This window comes from Haliotis rufescens, unplaced genomic scaffold (genome assembly GCF_023055435.1).
Source record: "Haliotis rufescens isolate VD_foot unplaced genomic scaffold, xgHalRufe1.0.p SCAF_12, whole genome shotgun sequence".
Taxonomy (NCBI): domain Eukaryota; kingdom Metazoa; phylum Mollusca; class Gastropoda; order Lepetellida; family Haliotidae; genus Haliotis; species Haliotis rufescens.
Window position 1 is genome coordinate 9,115,150 of NW_025963802.1, and position 21,371 is coordinate 9,136,520.

The 21,371-nt window shown below is 41.2% G+C and overlaps 1 protein-coding gene across 1 annotated transcript in view; it reads left to right on the forward strand.

Annotated features, from left to right (window-relative positions):
• LOC124143893 (structural maintenance of chromosomes protein 3-like) overlaps positions 1-21,371 on the forward strand; it is a 47,106-nt gene extending 25,735 nt beyond the window's left edge. Inside the window, exons 14-33 of the mRNA XM_046513058.2 lie at positions 159-227; positions 815-918; positions 1,911-2,010; positions 3,441-3,601; positions 4,202-4,343; positions 4,954-5,104; positions 5,358-5,577; positions 6,305-6,386; positions 7,296-7,487; positions 8,098-8,281; positions 9,338-9,408; positions 10,652-10,741; positions 11,175-11,261; positions 11,685-11,828; positions 12,404-12,472; positions 13,945-14,034; positions 14,747-14,821; positions 15,492-15,669; positions 16,557-16,663; positions 18,152-21,371. Coding sequence (XP_046369014.1) covers positions 159-227; positions 815-918; positions 1,911-2,010; positions 3,441-3,601; positions 4,202-4,343; positions 4,954-5,104; positions 5,358-5,577; positions 6,305-6,386; positions 7,296-7,487; positions 8,098-8,281; positions 9,338-9,408; positions 10,652-10,741; positions 11,175-11,261; positions 11,685-11,828; positions 12,404-12,472; positions 13,945-14,034; positions 14,747-14,821; positions 15,492-15,669; positions 16,557-16,663; positions 18,152-18,223 — 2,388 coding nt within the window. The 3' untranslated portion in view covers positions 18,224-21,371. The remainder of the gene's footprint in view (positions 1-158; positions 228-814; positions 919-1,910; positions 2,011-3,440; positions 3,602-4,201; positions 4,344-4,953; positions 5,105-5,357; positions 5,578-6,304; positions 6,387-7,295; positions 7,488-8,097; positions 8,282-9,337; positions 9,409-10,651; positions 10,742-11,174; positions 11,262-11,684; positions 11,829-12,403; positions 12,473-13,944; positions 14,035-14,746; positions 14,822-15,491; positions 15,670-16,556; positions 16,664-18,151) is intronic.

The following is a 21,371-nucleotide window of genomic DNA, read 5'->3' on the forward strand; positions in this document are numbered from 1 at the left end:
CAGATTACCTTTTTGTCTTTGAAAGGAGATGATTCAGAAACTTCATATTTTGTGTTGAAGAAGGAAGGCTTGAGACACCAACACCAAACTGTGGAGCTTTGTTAATCTTGAATCAAGAACTAGAATATTTGTTTAAGATTTGTGATTGTGTTTTACAGATTAAAAGATTAACCGATGATTCTGGGAAAGATGAACAAAGACGCCAGGAACTTGTGACGAAGATAGAGGTCAGTATTTCATTGTTACTGGTTGAATCATCATGAAGTTTGTGGATTAACGGGACAGATAACTTAGCAGATAAGTCACTCCCAACACATAAGGTCTGTAAATTGGGAAAGGTTCATTAGGGACCGACCATTTGCTATCCTTATCAGGGGAGGGGGGACATCTAAGAAAACTTGAAAAATGTTGATAGATCCATATGCAGCTGTACAAAGTTTATATAGACAACATTTTTATCAATGTAATTTGAGTACACTGAATGTTTACTTCTGGCGTGGGACCCGTGAAGATTCCGGGGTAGAATAGGCCTTCAGCAACCCATGTTTGTCATAAAAGGTGACTATGCTTGTCGTAAAAGGCGACTAACGGGATCGGGTGGTCAGACTCGCTGACTTGGTTGATGCATGTCATCGATCCCAATTGCGTGGATCGATGCTCATGATATTAATCACTGGATTGTCTGGTCCAGACTCGATTATTTACAGACCGCCGTCATATAGCTGGAATATTGCTGAGTGCGGCGTTAAACAACTAACCAACCGACCAACTTCTGACGTGTCCGTCATCAAATATTAACTTTTCTCGTTTCCAGGGCAATGAGAGCAAGAGCGAGCACTTCAAGAGCATGCAGGAAAGAGACAACAAGGACTACCAGGAGAAAAAGAAGGAGAAGGACAACCTGCAGAATGAGAGGAGGTGAGGAGATGGCACCCTGGCTGACCCACGCTGCTTAAATACACTGAAATACTGTTCTACCCTGTCCTGGTTGTTAAGAGACATAGTACATTGCCTACCACTTTGTTTGAAACACAGGATATGGCCATGCTTTCCAGATTTCAGAGCACTTTTGAAAATCAGTTGGGATTCTGGGTTAGAATAGATCCCCTGTAACCTATACTTGTCATGGGCAGTCGGTGGATTGGATGGTCAGGCTCCGTGACCTGGTACTATTGTGTCAGTGTACCCTGACGCAAAGGATGTTACTGTTAATATTATCAATTCCTGGTAGTTGTTTTATGGTCTAGACTTGATTGTTTACAGGCCACAAAGATACCGCTGGTATTAAGCTGTATTAAAGTGTCCCATCCTAGCTCCTGGTTGCTGAAGTATGTTGCCCCGTACCACACTCCGGTGTAGTGGTGTCTTAGCATAACACCATGCCAAAGGTCAATTTGCATATCACGTGACCAGACTTATCTCTTGTTTATAAACAAGCCCGCTTATTCTGACATCAGAATAGACAGGCCTAATGCAAGCCGTTCGGTGCGCTTTACATATTGTTTTGCATAATTATATAGAAAGGCTGTTACAACTACGACAGTGAGGTGCATGACAATCCTTATACCTTAAAGTGGCCATAATGCTAGCTCTCCGTTTGGCTTCGATGACAGCATGTGCAACAGTACAACCAATGTAAACAAAGGACAACTACTCAAATGGATTTTTTTTTCACATTTTAGCATATTTTCTCAATGTAAGTTAACCATTCTTTGACATATGTTTATCTACATGTTTAGATTTGTCAAAATTTAAACAGATGAAAACATTATGCAATATCTTGAATGGACTGTGAGATGTGACGAATTGTCACATGGCGCTGGCCTGTGGCAGAGGTACTATGGTGGCCGCCGGCTGCAAGGAACTGTGGGTAGGAGAGTGGCCCTGAACTGACCTGGTGTGTGTTTCAGTGCACTGTGGAGGCAAGAGAACTCCCTCCAGCAGACTCTCCAGTCCGGGCGGGAGGAACTCAGTAAGAAGGAACAGGGACTCCGATCTCTCACCGGCAAGGTAAGAGTCAAACACTGTTACATCTCTAGTCCCATCAGCATACATTCATGCACACAGTTTGGAAGATGATGGCCTGTTCATTCATATTGATAATGAGACAATTAGGGAAATGAGTGCATAATGACGAACTTATTGTTCAAAATTAAGCATGAATGTCATAAAATGTTAACAGGTAAAAATTGGGGGTCCCTAGATTCAGATATGGGATCATACCTCAAGGATTGCAGGACTCCCGTAATATTGAGCACTGTGTACTATCAGGAAAGCCTTTGTTGAGTACATGTAAATGATCCCACAGGAAAGGCTGGCTTTTGTTTTACAGAAACCCATAAACTTGCTTTGAGGCTGATATTCGGCCCCAAGTTTGCAGGAAGTGTCAGTTTTGGGATTAAACATTTCACAATTCATGCTGTTTGAGCTTTGACTAATATTCAAGCTGTGTTTGATGACATGATATCAATCACTGGATTGTCTGGTCCAGACTCGATTATTTACAGACTGCCCTCATATAGCTGGAATATTGCTGAGTGCGGCGTAAAACAATAAACAAACAAACTTGCATTTCACTGATAACAGGATCCATGTAGAGGAAGAAGCTGTATTGCTAAGTATAATATTATTGCATTGAATACAATGTTGAAATTCAAAGTTAAAATACCTCTGAAGATAGGAAAATAAGAACTTAAAAACTCCCAAATTGGACAAAGTAATGATTTTTACCGTTTTGACTGCCAAGGGCACTTAGTTTGGAATCCTAAATAAATCTGTATTCTGACTTTTAGATATGGTACTCTGTAACCCATGTTTTCCCCAACATCTGCATGGAACTGTCATATCCCCTGTACAAACTCTTACAACAGTGGTAGCATAAATAATGTTGTTTATGTCCCTAGACAGATGGCTATACAACACAGTGAGTATGGTTTTACATTATAGCGAAATTCCACAGAATGAGACACCAAGAATGGACTTCACATAATGTGGGGAATCGAAGCCAGGCTATCGTGTAACGACACAACACTTCAACCCTGGGTAACCTCACTGCCCTGGGGGTGGTGGGGTAGCCTAGTGGTTAAGGTATTCGCTCATCACACGGAAGACCCAGGTCCGATTCCCCAGATGTCAACAATGTGTGAAGCCCATTTCTGGTGTCCCCCGCCATGATATTGCTGGAATATTGCTAAAAGTGGAGTAAACCATACTCACTCACTCACTCACTCACTCACTCACTCACTCACTCACTCACTCACTCACTCACTCACTCACTCACTCTACCTCACTCACTCTACCTCACTCACTCTACCTCACTGCCCTGTCATGCATGTAACACACATTGTTTTTCAAAATACATTTCCATTGGTCATGATAGGTTATATGTGTGTTGCTTTGTCATGGTATGTTTCTACAACCACTTTCATGTAACATTTCAGGCCTTGTTGAACGGTATTGACAGTGTCAGCAAGGTGTTGAATCAGTTCCGAGAGCAAGGGCGTTACCCTGAGGTTGTGTCTGGTTACCATGGCGTTCTCATCGAGACCCTGGAGGCTGAGAAGACCTTCTATACCTGTGTGGAGGTCACTGCTGGAACAAGGTAACATCAGCAACAAGTTGCAGTTAGGCAACAAATAGTCCCTGAGCTTATGAATAGAAGTTTGGTAAACTGTACGTCCAGTGATTTTGTTAGACATTTTCTTGATTTTTATCAACTTTTGATTGGACATTCTTTGAAAACATCTTTCGTAATGTTTTTGTGACAGTCGATAAATGTACCAAGAACATGAACTGGACCGAAACCCGAACATATTAAAGTTGGAAGTTTGATTCAAGTGCCCCCAAATGGTACCTTCTTTATGGGATACATCAAATTTTGTCTGATATTTATCAATCTTGCAGTTATTGCAATGTCTGTTGTTTTTTTAAAATGATCTGATGGACACTTGATGATGAGTCGTGACAGCTTAATTGTGGTGCGAAGTAAAATCTTGCACTTCAATAGACTGTAAGACTTGAATCTATCCTGCCAGGGTATTTGTTCACAATTGCCTGTTCCTGCAGTTAAAATTTGATGTATTTCTCTAAGGGCAGTATAGCAGTCTCATTTTGAGATGCATTGTTGGAACAATTTCATGACATAAAGCAAATAGGTGTTTGTTACAAAGTGACCACTGACACATATACTTGCTGGCTGCAGGTTGTTCCATCACGTAGTGGACACCGACAAGACTGGAACCAAGATTCTCCAAGAGATGAACCGCCTGCGTCTGCCGGGAGAGGTCACATTCATGCCCCTCAACCGTCTGGACAGCAGGGACACAATCTACCCCGATACACAGGTAACTGCTCTCTACTCCTGACATGTCTTTTGAAAACAGATGTTCTCCCATATTGTTTGCTTATTTGTTTGTTGTTTAACCGCACTCTGCAATATTCCAGCACTATGATGGCGGTCTGTAAATAATTGAGTCTGGACCAAACATCGCAGTGATTGACATCATGAGCATCAATCCATTCAATTGGGAACAATGACATGCATCAACCAAGTCAACGAGCCTGACCACCCAATCCATTTAGTCGCCTCTTATGACCAGCATAGGTTGCTGGGGACCTTTTACCTGGAATCCCAGTGGGTCATCTCGTATGTCGCAAGAGCAGGGGTTAGTCTGGTTTGAACACCATGTGAATCAGGTGGTTGAAATGGCAGCGAATGGGTACTACTTTGTGTGGTGAGGAGTGGTAGGTCATATGTAGAACAGTTGATAACCCATCAGTTCACTTGTTCGGCAGTGAGCATCAAAAACTGTTGATTCTGACATCTCCAGATTTGTCATTAGCATTAGTGGTCACAATGTCGGATCTGGCGTTCATTCCTCTGACAGCATAGATAATTGGTCAGTTAAGATGTAACGCTGAAGCAAGTTTAGGACTTCCTCCTTTTCCTTGCAGGATGCTATTCCTATGATCCAGAAGATAAAGTATGAAATGAAGTTTGACCCTGCCATCAAGCACGTGTTCGGGAAGACCCTGGTGTGTAGGAGCATGGAGGTGGCCACGCAGATTGCCAGAACACAGAATCTCGATTGTATCACACTAGAGGGTAAGTGCCTTCCCTCTCTCTCCCTACCATCCCTCCATCCCACTCCCACTCCTCATCCTTGCCTTACCTCTGTCACTGTCCCTCACTCCCTCACCCACTCCCACTCCCTCACTTACTTGTGAGTGTTGTGATGACGTCATCACAGTAATACAGGAAGTTGTGTTGTCAGTTATTGTTTTGATCTGAACAAGTAAACATCGTTTGAGTTTACTGAAGACTCGAGTCTTCTTTCAATATTGTTCCATATGTCCAGGTGACCAGGTCAGTCGTAGAGGTGCTTTGACTGGCGGCTACTACGACACGCGCCGATCACGTCTGGACCTCCAGAAGAGCAAGATGGAGCTGACGGCCCAGTGTGCGGAACACGAAGTCGCGTGCAGAGAGCACCGGGAGAAGCTGGAGACTCTGGAGGGCAAGATCAACAACCTGGTGTCCGAGATGCAGAAGCTGGAGACAAAGTGTAGCAAATATAAGTAAGTCTGAATCTTTGTTGTTGTTTCTTTGTTGTTTAACGCTGCACTCAGCAATATTGCAGCTATATGTAAATAATCAAGTCTGGACCAGACAGTCCAGTGATGGACATCATGAGCATCGATCCATGCAGTTGGAATACGATGACATGCATCAACCAAGTCAGCATACCTGACCACCCGATCCTGTTAGTTGCCTCTTACGATGAGCATAGTCACCTTTTAAGGCAAGAATGGGTTGCCTATTCTAACCCAGAACTTCACGGGTCTCCTCTGTATTAGAACCATACAAGTCAGATGCTTGACAGGACTAGGAATCTCATTACAAATCATACAATAACATTAGTTAGAGGTTCCCTGTTGCCTTCTTGAAGAACAACATCTCTCCCAAGAAGATGTCATTGACATTAGTTGTATCAGACATATACACCAACCTTGAGACAATAGGCATCATTGAGACGTATGTGTCAGATATTACCGTAATACAGTCTGGAAGTCTTATGATGCTGAGATTTGCTGTGCAGTTATGTCCTTTAGCCATGCTTGCTGTGCCAGTATCTGATGTTGTAGGTTTAAAAGCCAAACTAGCCCCAATAAGAACCCTTAGTTTGTCAACACCCATATTGGCTCATTTTAATAAAGTGGTAGAAATGTCTGATCTGTGCCACTTCGCATGTGAGGATTCAACACTAGCAAACTCATTTATTATAATATTATTTCTCCTTGGCAGAGATACATATGAAAAGTTACAAGCAGAAGTCAGGCTGGCAAAAGAAGAATTGAAGTCGGTGGAAAAACAGAAGCCCTCAAAGGTATGTTTCATGTTTGACTATGAAAATGCATATTAGTTCTTCTTACATCTTTCAAGATTCTTTCGAATCCATATTGGTATTGATAGGTACATTACCTTCACTCTTAATTTGTTTGACAGCAAAAGAAACCTTTACCTTTATTTTCTTTTTGTGAAGGAGACAAGGAGGCCTTGTTGAATAAATGTGCTGCAATATTGTGTGTAGTGTTGTATCCCGTGTGTGCAGCTATCCGTCTAACACCTGCCCCACTTTTCCTCTCACATATAACTGACACACTGTTTTATGATTGAAATACTGTTGAAAGTGATGTTTAACCCAACTCACGAACTGCTCTTAAAATGTCCTGAATAATTGGTGGATTCTTAATCTATGGTGCATCGGGTCCAAGAACACAGAAGTTTTAAAATCCAGTTGTCAGGTTTTTTTTGGTAGTCCTAATTCAACCTTGTGTCAGGACATACATGTAGGGATTCCGGTTTAGAATTGGTCAGCCCCCACTTCTAACCTAGAAGAGGTTGCAAGAAGCGTCCACGGTTGGGATTCTGGGTTAGAATTTGTCCCCAGCAACCTATGCTGGTTGTAAGAGGCGACGCCGGAGGGGGGGAGGGGATGGGGTGGGATGGTGGTGGTCCAGGTTAGAAGTGATCCCCAGTAACCTATGCTGGTCATAACAGGCAGCCACCGGTGGATATTCTGGGTTTGAATTGGTCCCCAGCAACCTATGCTGGTTGTAGGAGGCAATCAAATGAATTTGATGGTCAGGTTTGGTGACTTAGTTGATGGCATGCGTAATTTGTTCTTCACAATCAATCACTGGATTGACTAGTCCAGAATTAATTAAAGCCTGTCGTCATATGGCTTGAATATTGCTGAGTGTGGTGTTGAACAACAAACAAACAAATGTTTCAGGGCAAGAGTGTTTCAAGTCTGGAGAGCAGTCTGGCAGCCATGGTGGCAACCCGGGACTCCCTCAATGAAGAGGTGGGCACGGACCTTCTGTCTCAACTCAGCATGGAGGACCAACGAGAGGTTGACCAGCTCAATGACAAGGTCAAAGGCAAGACGGAGGAGAACAGAGCTGCATGGAAGGAAAGAATCAGGGTGAGTGCTCATACTGTCAGACACTGATTTGTATAAAAACTTCAACAGGAAAGGCCAATTGTCAGATGTTATGATGGGATTCTGATTTAGAATTGGTCCCCAGCAACCTATGCTGGTCATAAGAGGCGACCTCTGATGGAGATTCCCAGTTACAATTGGTCCCCAGCAACCTATGCTTGTCATAAGAGGTGTCCCCGGTTGGGATTCCAGATGAGAATTGGTCCCCAGCAACCTATGCTGGTCATAAGAGGCGACCTCTAATGGAGATTCCCGGTTACAATTGGTCCCCAGCAACCTATGCTGGTCATAAGAGGCGACCTCTGATGGAGATTCCCGGTTACAATTGGTCCCCAGCAACCTATGCTTGTCATAAGAGGTGTCCCCGTTGGGATTCCAGGTTAGAATTGGTCCCCAACAACATATGCTGGTCGTAAGAGGCAATCAAATGGATTGGGTGGTCAGGTTCGTTGACTTGGTTGATGGCGTGTGTGACCCACTCCTATTGACTGTGGTGTGTGGTGTTTCAGCTGGAGGGTGAGAATCACTGACTACTGTAGGCCCTTGATATATCTGTGACCACTCCTATTGACTGTGGTGTGTGGTGTTTCAGCTGGAGGGTGAGAAGAACAAGCTGGATAACATGCTCACCAACAACCTGTACAAGAAGCGGGATCGGATCTTGAACGATCTGCAGGAGACATCAACAGAAGATCGTACCCAGAGACTAGACAATTTACAAGGTGATCTGCAGTCTGTGGATGACAGGATCTCCGAGCTCAAGAAAACATCTAAAGGTACTTTCACAAACCAAAGATCTGTATCAGTGACAGAGTGCAAAGATTGTTGTGCAATTTCTAACATACCTACTAAGTTTGTTGAGCAGTATCATTATTAAATGTGCACAGAACATATATCAATGGTTTCCTATTATAAGGGGCCACGAGTTGACCTGTGATAAAAACAATTTATGATCCTGAAGTGGCCTCCACAGGAAATATCACTTAGGAGAAATTAGGCGATCTCTCCTAGGCGATATTACTGCATTGAAATTGCATCCTAATGCTTTGCCAACAATTGGTTACCATGACATCACTCATCACTGCCACTGAAGCTGGTGAGCTGTACTGCTTATTACATTTCACAAACTGAAAAAGTTGGAAGGATGATGTTTGATTATGAATAGAATCTTAGTCGATAAACGTTGATATATGAATCTGCAATTCTGACATTCTGAGATGTGACTGATCTTCATAGTTTAATTAACCCAGATCCTTCACAGACTCCTAGGGACTCGTGAAGATCCGGGGTAGCATAGATCTTCAGCAACCCATTTTTGCCGTAAAAGGCAACTATGCTTGTCATAAAAGGCTACTAACGGGATCGGGTAGTCAGACTCGCTGACTTAGTTGATCCATGTCATCGTATCCCAATTGCCTGGATCCATGCACATGATGTCAATCACTGGATTGTCTGGTCCAGACTCGATTATTTACAGACCGCCGTCATATAGCTGGAATATTGCTGAGTGTGGCGTTGAACAACAAACAAGCAAGTACAGACTCCTAGGGCTTTCCAACTATTGGTGATTTATGTTTCTATTTAGCAAAGGTGGAGTCTTTTCTCTCAATCGAAGCATTTATTGTTGCCCGGTCATCTAAGGCGCTGCAATTCACTGTAAGGAGTGACGTCCCTTAGTCGTGCCAGAAACTTATCATTATGGGTTCAAATCCTGGATCGCCCTAATCATGTTTCTAGAATTGTCAGCACCATATCCATGCTCCTGGGTTTCACCATATGGTAAATATCTAAGACTTCAAATTTCTTACTTGGTATTGTGTTGATGTTTTCAGATCTAGATGACCAGTTAGACAGATTTAACAAGGAACAAAAAGAGTTGCAGAGTAACCTGGAGTATTGGAAGGTTTGTGTTGTTCACAGATGCAGTGGAACACTGTTAGCACTCAGTGTTCACATCCTCAAATGACCCGTGAAGATCCGGGGTCTTCAGTAACCCATTCTTGCCGTAAAAGGCAACTACACTTGTAGTACAATGCTTGTAGTAAGAGGCGATTAACAAGATCGGGTGGTCAGGCTCGCTGACCTGGTTGATGCATGTCACCATGACCAATTGCGCGGATAGATGCTCATGATGTCAATCACTGGATTGTCTGGTCCAGACTCGATTATTTTTCCGACCGTCGTCATATAGCTGGAATATTGCTGAGTGTGGTGTTAAACAACAAACAAACAAAACAGACCATTTTGACATCTTGTACTTGATGTAAATGTATTACGACGCGCTGTCATTGTGACTGACATAAGAAGTAGGACGGATCTGCAATTACATCATACAATGATTTTTCATCCCAAACTGACTGCCTCAGGAAATATCGCTTGGGTTGGATTAAGCAATTTCTCCTTGGGAGAATTTTGCAACAATAAAATGGCATGACAATGCTTTGATGATTATTATTGGTTACCATGACATCACAATCAAATGACATCACTAACATCTTTGCTACTGAAGCTGGGTTAGCTTTACTTTTTACCCTCAAAATACTGGTTATTAAGTCATGATAAATAAGATCTCACCCTCATGACTTTTCATACCAAATATGTCAATAAGAGTCAATAAAAGTTTGAAACTTCTTTGAAAGCCTCAGAGTTTCAAACTTTCATTGACTTATGTTGAAAAATCACATGGTGAAATCTCTATGTAACAAGATGATGTATAGACAAGTGTTTCTTGTTCTATGAATACAATTAGCAATGGCATATGTAATAACAAAGATAAATTCCTTTAAGATAAATATGTATCCATGTTCATAAAATTTATCTGTCAACTAAGATCAAACCATGAATGAAGTATGTGGATACCGCGTTATGGACAGGTAAAGTTAAGGTCGTATCTATATTGTGAGCCACAAAGGGTCTAGTAAAACATGTCCTGCTGGATGTATGAGCGCTTAGAGCATGAAAAGATGATGAATAAGGATTGATGCTGCTGAAATTATGCAACAGAGTCTCAAGGAATTTCACATGTTGAGTTATGGAATTGGAGTTTGCAAAAAACTGTACGTAAAACAAAAGTAATAATAAGTTGAATTTTAAGTGCGAGTTATTGTAACAATGTTGATTGATATCAATATCTCCTTCATTTTCAGGGCCAAGAAAAAGAATATCAAGAAAAAATCAGTGATGATGCAAAAGATCTAGAGAAAATGACCAATAAACAAAGTTTATTATTGAAGAAGGTGAGTTCCTGCTTCCTTGGTAAATTGTTTCGCTCTTCTTTAATGATAGGATGGTTGGGTAGCCTAGTGGGTAAAGTGTTGGTTCGTCAAGCTGAAGACCTGGGTTCCATTCCCCACATGGGTACTACGTGTGATGCACATTTTCCAGTGTCCCACACCGTGATATTGCTGGAATATTGCTAAAAGCAGCGTAAAACCATTCTCTCTTTGATGACAAACACTGAGTAAAGTACAAAAGTCTGTTATCCTGAAATTGTGTCTACTTTGTCATCTGTTATCTGAGAAATGCCTATGAAGCAATTATTTAACACTGGTTTAATAAAAACATGCTTATTCATACAGGACACCTAGTGGGTTCCTACAGGAGCACACCTTGTGTCACTCACCCGTTTTCCAACACTCATTCTCATTGTCACTTTACATGTGTTATCAGAAAGAGGACTGTATGAGGAAGATCCGAGAGTTAGGTTCCCTGCCAAGTGATGCCTTTGAGAAATACCAAGATCTCAGTATGAAACAGGTGAGATTAAAGATGTAATTGAGATTGAGAAAAAAGGATGTATTACTTGAACATGTTGAAATTGGTTTTTCATTGCTTACCATTACATTTTGGGATGTTTTTGAAATTTACCTGTTCTCATATTCTTTTTATGATTACGTACATGGTGACATATCCCCAAAGTTATGGCTGTATGTTGTAAGTTGTCGCCTGTCTACACAGTGTGATGCTTGTCACCTAGTAGTTAATGGGTACCCGGCAGGAGTTGAATGGGCCATGATTGCAGGAATTGTATTCACCGATGAATATGAGCATATATAAGCAATATAAGCATTACAAGCTGTGTCAAAAGTTTTAAGTCCACAAGCGTGGAGAAATGTAACTAGACATTATGTATTTTCTATGACTGTGCAGTTCTGATGCCTGTGTGTCTGTGTGTTGTAGCTGTTCAAGAAGCTGGACCAGTGCAATCATGAACTCAAGAAGTACAGCCATGTAAACAAGAAAGCTCTTGACCAGTTCGTCAACTTCTCGGACCAGAAGGAAAAGTTGATGAAGAGGAAAGATGAATTAGACCGTGCCCACAGTGTAACTATCACTCACTCTTACAAGCTTAATTTGATTTGATTTGGTACTTCTCTCTTAAAATAAATCTGTGAAGCATCAGCACTTATTGCTTGTCATGGGGCGGTCGGGTAGCCTAGTGGTTAAAGCGTTCGCTCGTCATGCCGAAGACCCGAGTTCGATACCCGACATGGGTACAATGTGTGTAGCCCATTTCTGGTGTCCCCTGCTGTGATATTGCTGGAATATTGCTAAAAGTGAAGTAAAACCATACTCACTCACTCACTCACTCACTCACTCACTCACTCACTCACTCACTCACTCACTCACTATTGCTTGTCATAGAAGGCAAAGGGCCTGAGCCCCTTGTGGGTGTTCCAGGTTAGAATTCTTCCCGAGCAACCCATGCTTGTCTTACAAGGTGACCTAATGGACCTTAATCTGATGGAGTCAGATTCTGTGACTTGGTTACTTGTGTGTCATAGTAACTTGCAAGTTGGGTCGTTGCTCATAATATTAATCACTGGATTGTCAGTGTTAACAAACAAACAAAGATGGCGTCATTGGGTATTATCATGATCAGCCTCCGTGTGTTTCAGTCTATCTTGGACCTGATGAATGCCCTGGACCAGAGGAAGTACGAGGCTATCCAGCTGACATTTAAACAGGTATGTGAGATGGTTGGAGGGGAGATCAAAGGCACCACCCATCATTTATTAGATGACAGATAGTGCCGTGTATTCAGGCATGGATCACTCCCCTTGGTAAGAGAACAGGCAGTGACAATTGTCTCAACAGGAAACAAATCACTGTCTGGGCAACTGTGAGGCCTGATGTCTCATTTCCTTCAGAAATCCCACTTGTACAGCTTGTATGAAACATTCTTCAAGGCTAGTGTTGTTCAAATCACCCTATTGTAAGGGTAACGCTATATTTCAGGGCATTATCATTTGCAGAAGCCCGAGGTCTTCCATCAACTGCCTGTCGTCAAGCAATATGAGGGCATTATCAAGTTACAGTGGCCCACTCATTTCTGATAACATGCGGGCGTTTTTATGATAATTCTATCCATTTTAGCTATAAAATTTGTTATCAAATAAAAATAAACAATATCGGTTTTGAAACATTTACTGCAATCAACAAGAATTTCACTGACCCACTTTTACAAAAACGGAAACATCATTGAACAAACCAGATGACGTCACTATTGAATGTGACGTCACCTATCCCTATCTAATGACATCACCTAACAACGGGTGCTAATGGCCCGTCGTCAAGCAATATGAGGGCATTATCAAGTTACAGTGGCCCACTCATCTCTGATAACATGCGGGTGGTTTCATTAATTTCTATCCATTTTAGCTGTAATGAAATACTTACCTCTAGTCATCAGTGACTTTTGACTTATTATGATGCAAGATGTAACTAATTATTCATGGCTTAACCTGTATCTAATAGACAGCAGTTGATGCCAAGACATACTTTATATCTTCTTACAGGTTTTAGTACTAGTACTGATTTACACAACAATCTATTAATTAGAGTTTTCATAAAGATTTTCATTTGTCATCAGAATGTTGTCCACAAGGGTTTTTTTATGACCTGGTAGTGTTATCTTGGAAATGTGTTTGAAACATTGATGATATCTGCTCTCTGATCTACAAAAATGGTATGAATGATAAATATGATAGATATGAGAGTTAGTCTACATGAATAAATGAACATAAGATTGTACCTACTAGATCATGTATTATTGGTGGCTAGGTCTGAAAGTGTGACCTACTTAGGATGTGAATACCAGCAGTGGTATCATGTTATGGTATTGTCTCTCTTCTTGAAATCTCTGTTCGAGAATTTTTTTCCAATTAGTTGAATTCAATTTTTTGGTTGGTTTCATTTTTTTTATTACTATTTATTATTTGTTTTTCGTTTTCTTTTGGAGGTTCTTGTGTGTTGCAATTGCATATGACTTGTATAAAACCACATGGCCTGTTGCTGTCTTTTCTTGCAGTAAGTAGTAGATATATTTCTATCATAATGTACCATTGGAGAGATTGCTACTTTTGCAAGTCAACGATCCATCTTGAAATTCTAAACCGAATGCCACCCCTAATCCTGACATGCCCTGGCTCTGTTTCAGGTGTCCAAGTACTTCACGGAGATCTTCAAGAAGCTGGCTCCCCAGGGGCATGCTGTTCTAGTCATGAAGAAGGGGGACAGTGAAACCGATGTACGTGCAACAGCAGTGATAGTCACAGAGACAGGGTTGATTGTATATGTAGTCTCTCCAACATATATCATCTATTGACTGCCTCCGTGGTCTAATGGTAGAGCATCCGCCCGGAGAGCGGAAGGTCCGGGGTTCGATCCCCGACCGCGTCATACCAAAAGACGTTAAAAGATGGTACTTGTTGTTACCCTGTCTGGCGCTCGGCATTAAGGGGCTAAAACAAGGACTGGTCGGCTCGGAGTCAGTATACTGTGTCTGAGTGGGGTATTCATGTTAAACTGCGTCATGGTATCTCAGTGAGCTAGCACTATGAATCGGCATCAGTCTGGACTAGTACAAGCAGCCACACACACACACACACGTGCATGCACGTTTGCTATATAAGTGCAATAATCTTGGACGCGACGTTAAACCCAATTTCACCTCACCTATATCATCTATCATTTCCATGCTTGTTTGTGTGCTGTCAAGGACGGGTAAAACTGCTGATGTGGCGATGTAAGACAATCCAATATCAGTCTGTACATAATGAATTGGTCTCCACAGTCAGTAGATACTATTGGGTTCCACTGTTGACTGAATAAACTGAAACATTGATGTTCATTTTGTATAGTGGAATTGGTGTTGAAATGTGAATATAACTGAAGGTTGAGGGTACTTCCCAGCTATAGATTTGATCTGTGGACTGTTGTAACCTTGTTTGTCTCTCCAGGGAGCCGATGACTCACAGGGACAGTCACAACAGGATGTGCCTCTCGTGGAACAGTTCACTGGAGTGGGAATCAGGGTATGTCTTCGTGTTAGACTGGTGAAGGGTATAGTGTGTCAGATTGTGAATCCTGATCAGATGAGACTTTGACATTCCTCACCTGTATCAAACCACCAATATCATAACTTCCTTTCATTCTGAAGGTATGATTGTTTAGTGATTTTGTTAAAGGGGGCTTGTCTTCCAAGGTCTGTGTTCAAAGCCTATGTGACCCCGATTATGTGTTTATATTTGTCAGCACCATACCTATGCTGGTGGTTTTCATTTAAGTGGTAAACATTTAAGGCCTGCATTACTTTGGGATTTCCTGCCACATTAAGCTGACACACTGTGATATAACCTGAATACTGTTCAAAGCGGTGATAAAGCCAACACTCACTCACTCACTCACTCACTCACTCACTCACTCACTCACTCACTCACTCACTCTGAGGTCTGTTGCCCATTTTCAGTATTGGGTCTGCGTGCCGTGTGCAGCTGAGACCTTGTCTTTATATGCTAATGTTAACCATTAGCTGTTCTATTATTATACCTCATAGGATTTATATTTGCAGACATACAACATTGTATGTGCACAACTTAAATCATACTTGCTGGGTCTGGCACTTTGCCTAAGCATGGTCTCCCTTTAAGCCCCTTGTTGCACGGCCTCCAGTTCTGATGTCTTGTTGACCGTTCATTTTGGCAGGTGTCGTTCACTGGAAACCGAGCTGAGATGAGAGACATGCAGCAGTTGTCCGGAGGTCAGAAGTCACTCGTGGCCTTGACCTTGATCTTTGCCATCCAGAAGTGTGACCCCGCGCCCTTCTACCTGTTTGATGAGATTGACCAGGCCCTGGACTCCTCTCACAGAAAGGCTGTCGCTGGTACGTTCAGAACATTCTTCTTACTCAAGTAATAATCTGATGCTGTGATCAGGAAAAGACTCGAGCTTCTATGTTAGAGATCAAACTGCTGAAAGTGCTTATGTTTGATGAATGAAGTTTGAGTGTTAGGACATCTACGGTAAAGAAACCATCTTGAACTACAATATTCACCTACAGACATTGAAGTTATGGAACCAAATCCCAATTACTGTTACACAATGTGATTTTGGAGATAGTTGCTATTTAAGACAATTTTATTAAAAATCGTATGAATTCAGAACAGACATGATTTCTCTAAAACCACCTGTGAAGTGTTGATTATCATGCTGAATTCATGCCTAGACTTTGCAAATTTGAGTTGAAAAGAAGTCTGTGGTTTGCAGAATTTATAAAATCTGCCATAGAATGTAAGGAAGGTTTAGGAGCCTTGGAATTTATCTAGTATTTAATATCACCTTTTTTTAACCTTTTTTTCAACAGAAATCTTTCTGAAATACATTCTTGTGTTCATTAAACATGAAACTTTCTTGCTAATAAGGTTGTAAAAATCGGTTGTGATAGTTAACATTTTAGGGGGCTGATCATCTCATGGGAGAGCAAGAAATACCTCTGTGCTGTAAATGTTTATTATGAGTATGAGATGTTTATTATGAGTATGAGCAAAGGTTGCTATGGTTCTTATAATAATAATAATAATAATAATAATAATGATGTGCACAGTTATGATGCACCAAATCCACACCCTAAACAAGCTCAAAGTGCTCCATCATAACTCCTGCCAATGGATCAGTGTCCACTCCATTTTCATTCTCAGCTCCCTAGGGAGTATACAACCCAGGCTGCCTGGAAGGTGCTAGAATGTTCTCACATTACCATTCATCTTACAGACATGATCCACGAGCTGTCTCAGGATGCTCAGTTCATCACCACCACATTCCGACCGGAGCTTCTCGAACACTCCGACAAGTTTTATGGTGTCAAATTCAGGAATAAGGTAACCATTGGCATCCTTTAGACAATCTTCACATTGAGATCTAAACTTTGTTCCAGATATGACTTCTTCCCTCCCTGGGGGCACGGGTGGCCCAGTTGTCTAAGGCGCCGCGATTCGCTGTGCAGAGTTGCATCCCCTGGGCACGCCAGAAACCTATGATTGTGGGTTTCGAATCCCGGTTCGCCCCGATTATGTTTCTAGGTTTGTCAGCACCATACCCGTGCTCGTGGGTTTCACTGAAGTGGTAAACGTCTGAGACCAGCATCACTTCAGGCTTTCCTCCCACATTAAGCTGACACGCCGCGATATAACTGGAATACTGTTAAAAACGGCGTTAAACCCAACTCACTCACTCACTCGATCTAGTAGTGCATGGAAATTATCTAGAGTTTGGTACAAAACTAGTCCTTCTGGATGTTCACTAGTCTCAGACTAATAGACTAGTGGCCGTGTCTGACCTTGGTTCATACCATAGATACCTGTGAAGACCCGGTTACAATTGGTCTTCAGCAACCCATGCTTGTCATAAGAGGCGACTAACAGGTTCGGGTGGTCAGACTCGCTGACTTGGTTGATGCATGTCATCGTTATCCCAATTGTGTGGATCGATGCTCAGTCACTGGATTGTCTGGTCAAGACTCAATTATTTACAGACTCGTCATATAGCTGTAATATTGCTGAGTGCGGCGTTAAACAACAAACAAACAAAACAAACAAACGCTACATTTCCCTCCCGACTTCAACAGTTTTTGGGTATTGTCAGATAATATTGGGGACCATAGATGGTACAGTGTAAGGTGATGCCATCTGGTATGCAGAGTTACGTCCCTTTAGTGTGCAAGAATCCCTATAGTTCTCATTTAAATCCCTGAGATCTGCCCTGATTGTTTCTAGATTTAACAATGCCATACCCTTGTTTTACTAAGGTGGTAAACGTCAAGGACCTCCATCTCTTTGGATGACACACAATGATATAGCTATAAGGCATGGCATTAAGCCAAACTCACTCCAATAATATTTAAGAAATATCTATGGCTTAAAAGAATAAAAGAATTGGTTCTCCGGCAATGGCTTTTGAAAATATGATGTGGGCGGAAGGTAGTGGGTTGTTGTTTTTTCTTGGTTTTTTTCAAACAATTTTTTCAAATAAACAATTGTGTCCAATCAACCTGGGAAAGTGCCTCCCTACATAAATGTATTCCTTGATGAGTAAAATACTGGAACACAGTATTTGACTACCGTTGGTCTTGGAATATTTAAGGTGTTTTTTTTTGTTTTTTTTAAAATGGAAATAAAAACCAAATGTGTGGCAAATGTCATGATGATGTGGGCGGTGCCTGAGAACCAAAACTATTATTTTTTTAGCCTAAAATAAGTAGTCTCTGTTAGTCATGGTTGGTAATACTTCTTGAAATAAAGACTTACACTTACTACAGACTGATGAGAATTTCCTCACCTAGAATGTACTAATGATCCACTCTGCTGTAGGTGAGTCATATCGAGTGTGTCAGTCGGGAAGAAGCGCAGGACTTCGTGGAGGATGACACCACCCACGGCTGATCAGCCCCCCAACCCTTGACAAGTATCAAATACTACAGTCAAAACCTCATCATCTGTGACAGCAGTAATGGCAACAGCCGCTGCTGCTTGGACATTGACACAAGAGGCGGACACCAGTATCCATGGCGATGCCCGGGCAGCTGAAATGGACTATTTTTGTATTTTGCTGGGTTTGATAGGGTCCTATTCTTGATACCAGAAATCAGGTCATGAAGCAAGTCCCTACATAATAGTGGTTATGTAAAGCATACTACCAAAATTATTACCACTGTTTGCATTTTTTTCTTATTGTGACAGATGAAGCCGAATCAGGGTTGATGAATTTTCATATTTTTCTTTTTTTTATTGTTGTCAAATCTTCGCCCTAACGTGTACATGCCATGAATTACTGAGGTCATTTCATGGGTATCATTGATGTCATCACACAGAATGCAATATATTGTTGACATGTTATCACCGTGCTATTTACATCTCATCTGTACAATTCACTGCTGTATATAAGATTTTATACCATAATAACCCATGTTCAGATCTGCCATTTCTGTACTACAGTGTAGCAAGACAACCATGAGAGACTAATCAGACCATTGTTACGCCATACGTAAGATAATTTGATGAAACGGCACATATGTACATGAAATCTGTCTTTTAAGGAAGGCCATTTCACAGAGACGAAATTATAGAGAAATATCAGTCATTTGTATATAGAAACATCCAAGCATCTTTAACGTGTCTTATCTTTTACAGCACATTTAGCATAACCATAGAATTCCAACTGATGAAAACGTCATCATTTTTCTTAGAACCAGCATCAACCGTAATGGTTAGATTTTGTCTTTGACCAGATCTTCCAGTGTAGTTTCTGCATTTTCCTTTACTTATATATAATGATAGTTCAGACTGCATTCAGAGTTGTTCTCAAAGGTGCTGTCAGTTACAGTGATTGTGGACAGGAGATGCGCATTGGAGAAAACACTCTCTCCATTGTGGTTGCTTGTCTGGCAGAAGCACAGGTTCCCATTTCACAAAGCAACCATAGCACTATGATGATCTTAACTTCCATACTTTAACATAACGCTATCATCCCTTTGTGAAGTGGGCCCAGATGAGGGTGCCATTGTACAAAGTGGTCCTTGCTCTAAGGTGATCGTAACTCCCATACCATAGACTTGAGACAGTCGTTGCGCTAAGGTTGTTTTGTACAACGGCCCCCTGTACAGTAAGTGAAGTCCATCCTTGTTCCCCCAATCATATGGGTTCACGATATACCAGTGAGGACCAGTGACAGTACTGGTAAATTAATTTATTTCCTGACAAGAAAACTGCTTGGCATCACCAGGCAGTGTTTGACCATCAGAATCCCCATCATGAAGAGTCACATCCGAATTGAGATACCCACAACTAAGTGGATATCCCATGTGTTCAGTCCTGCCATTTATGAATTCATAAAAACATATATATAGAGGTAGCATTTATGTAAGAATTACAGAAACTGATATTTTAAAGCTTATTGTTTTCATTAGATGGAAGACACGTTTGCTGTTCTAACCATTTTGTCATTGTAATTACCTGTTGATGTTCCCCTGCTCTTAGTGCAGCAGCTTACTTAGTAAGACTTGAAGCTGGTACTGCATGTTCTACAGTTAATGTACAGTTTGTTGTTGCAGTGTGTGGAACATTCTGACACTGCCTTAGTGTTGTACAGGCCTGACTTGAGGCCAATCTGACGTGGGCGATGCTAACATCATCGGTGACTTTGTCACATTGCCCAATCATCTATGTATTGTAAATGTGTGTGTATCAAGGCTGAAGACCTATGCAAGAAGTTCATTAGTTTAGGGCATGAAACTATGATCAGATGTAATAATAATAATAATAATAATAAGAGGCTATTTATATTGCACATATTTCCACACCACTCAGGGGCATGCTCAAAGCGCTATTATTACCCCGGTCACTGGATCACTGTGCACTCAAGAATCATTCTCAGCTCCCTTGGGAGTATACACCAGGCTCTATGTTCTTAGGCAGAAAATTGAGTTGAGCACAGGAAAGAATTTTCACCTTCACAGAACTAATATGACCAGATGTTTTATTGTCCTGAAAAAAAATACAAGATGAGAAACATTCTTTATAACTTTACAAGGCCTTGTTTGAAAGTGTTGATCTGATGCCTTAAGCAATATTCGCTAACACATAGTCTTAATCTATGAACTAATACTTGAACTTGTTTGCTTGTTTACAAGTTTCAATAACGTCTTTAACAAAAGGTTTATAATGAAATGAACCGTGAAAGCCTGGAAATTATATAAAGGAAACATAAGTGACAGACATGTGTCATGATACCGATGGTAGAACTCACGTCAGAATGGGTTGACAAGTTGGGTTTCAGTTCCATGTGTTCAGTGTTGAATGTTATAAACAGCCGTCGGACTAGTTAGATGCCTGCTTCTTGCGCAAATCTAAGGTATAACGGTAATCTCATGGCAGCAATATCACTCACAAAAATTAAACTAAAGCCTGTGATTTCTGGGCACAAATGTTACAAAATACTGGTGTAGCAAGGATTCATTTTAATATTTGCTAAATATTTATGATATAATTTTTGTTTCTCAAACATGTCCAGGCCTGGTATGCAGTGATTGTCATCTTGAACAATGTGAAGACAAAGTAAATGTAATGACTCACTGTTCGAACTAGTTACAATTTCCAGCAGAGCAGGCATCGAGAGTGTTTGTGTGCGTGTCACTGTCAGTGGCTATAGATTCCACTTAGTATTAACTTAAACTTCATTTGGCATATATATTTGGATAAGGATGCTAATTTCCTGAAACTTTGTCTCCCTGTCTCTGTTTTTAGCTTGTCCTTGGACCCCTAACAATATTTGTAGAATTTTGTGGTTGCATCAAACTTGTTCCATGCTGTCAATAAGAGGTGTGAATACTGCAGAGACTGTATTTATGGTTCTACATACTGGATAGTGTGTACTTGGTTGCATCCGACTTTCGGAAACAAAAAGCACTTGTAAGTCGTTTGTTAATGATGTTGTTAGCCATTGGTCTGTGACACGCACGTAGTGTCAGTATTTATATGGAATCTGAATGTTAATCAGTTTTATGAAATAAATTTATATTATATTGTAAAGAAA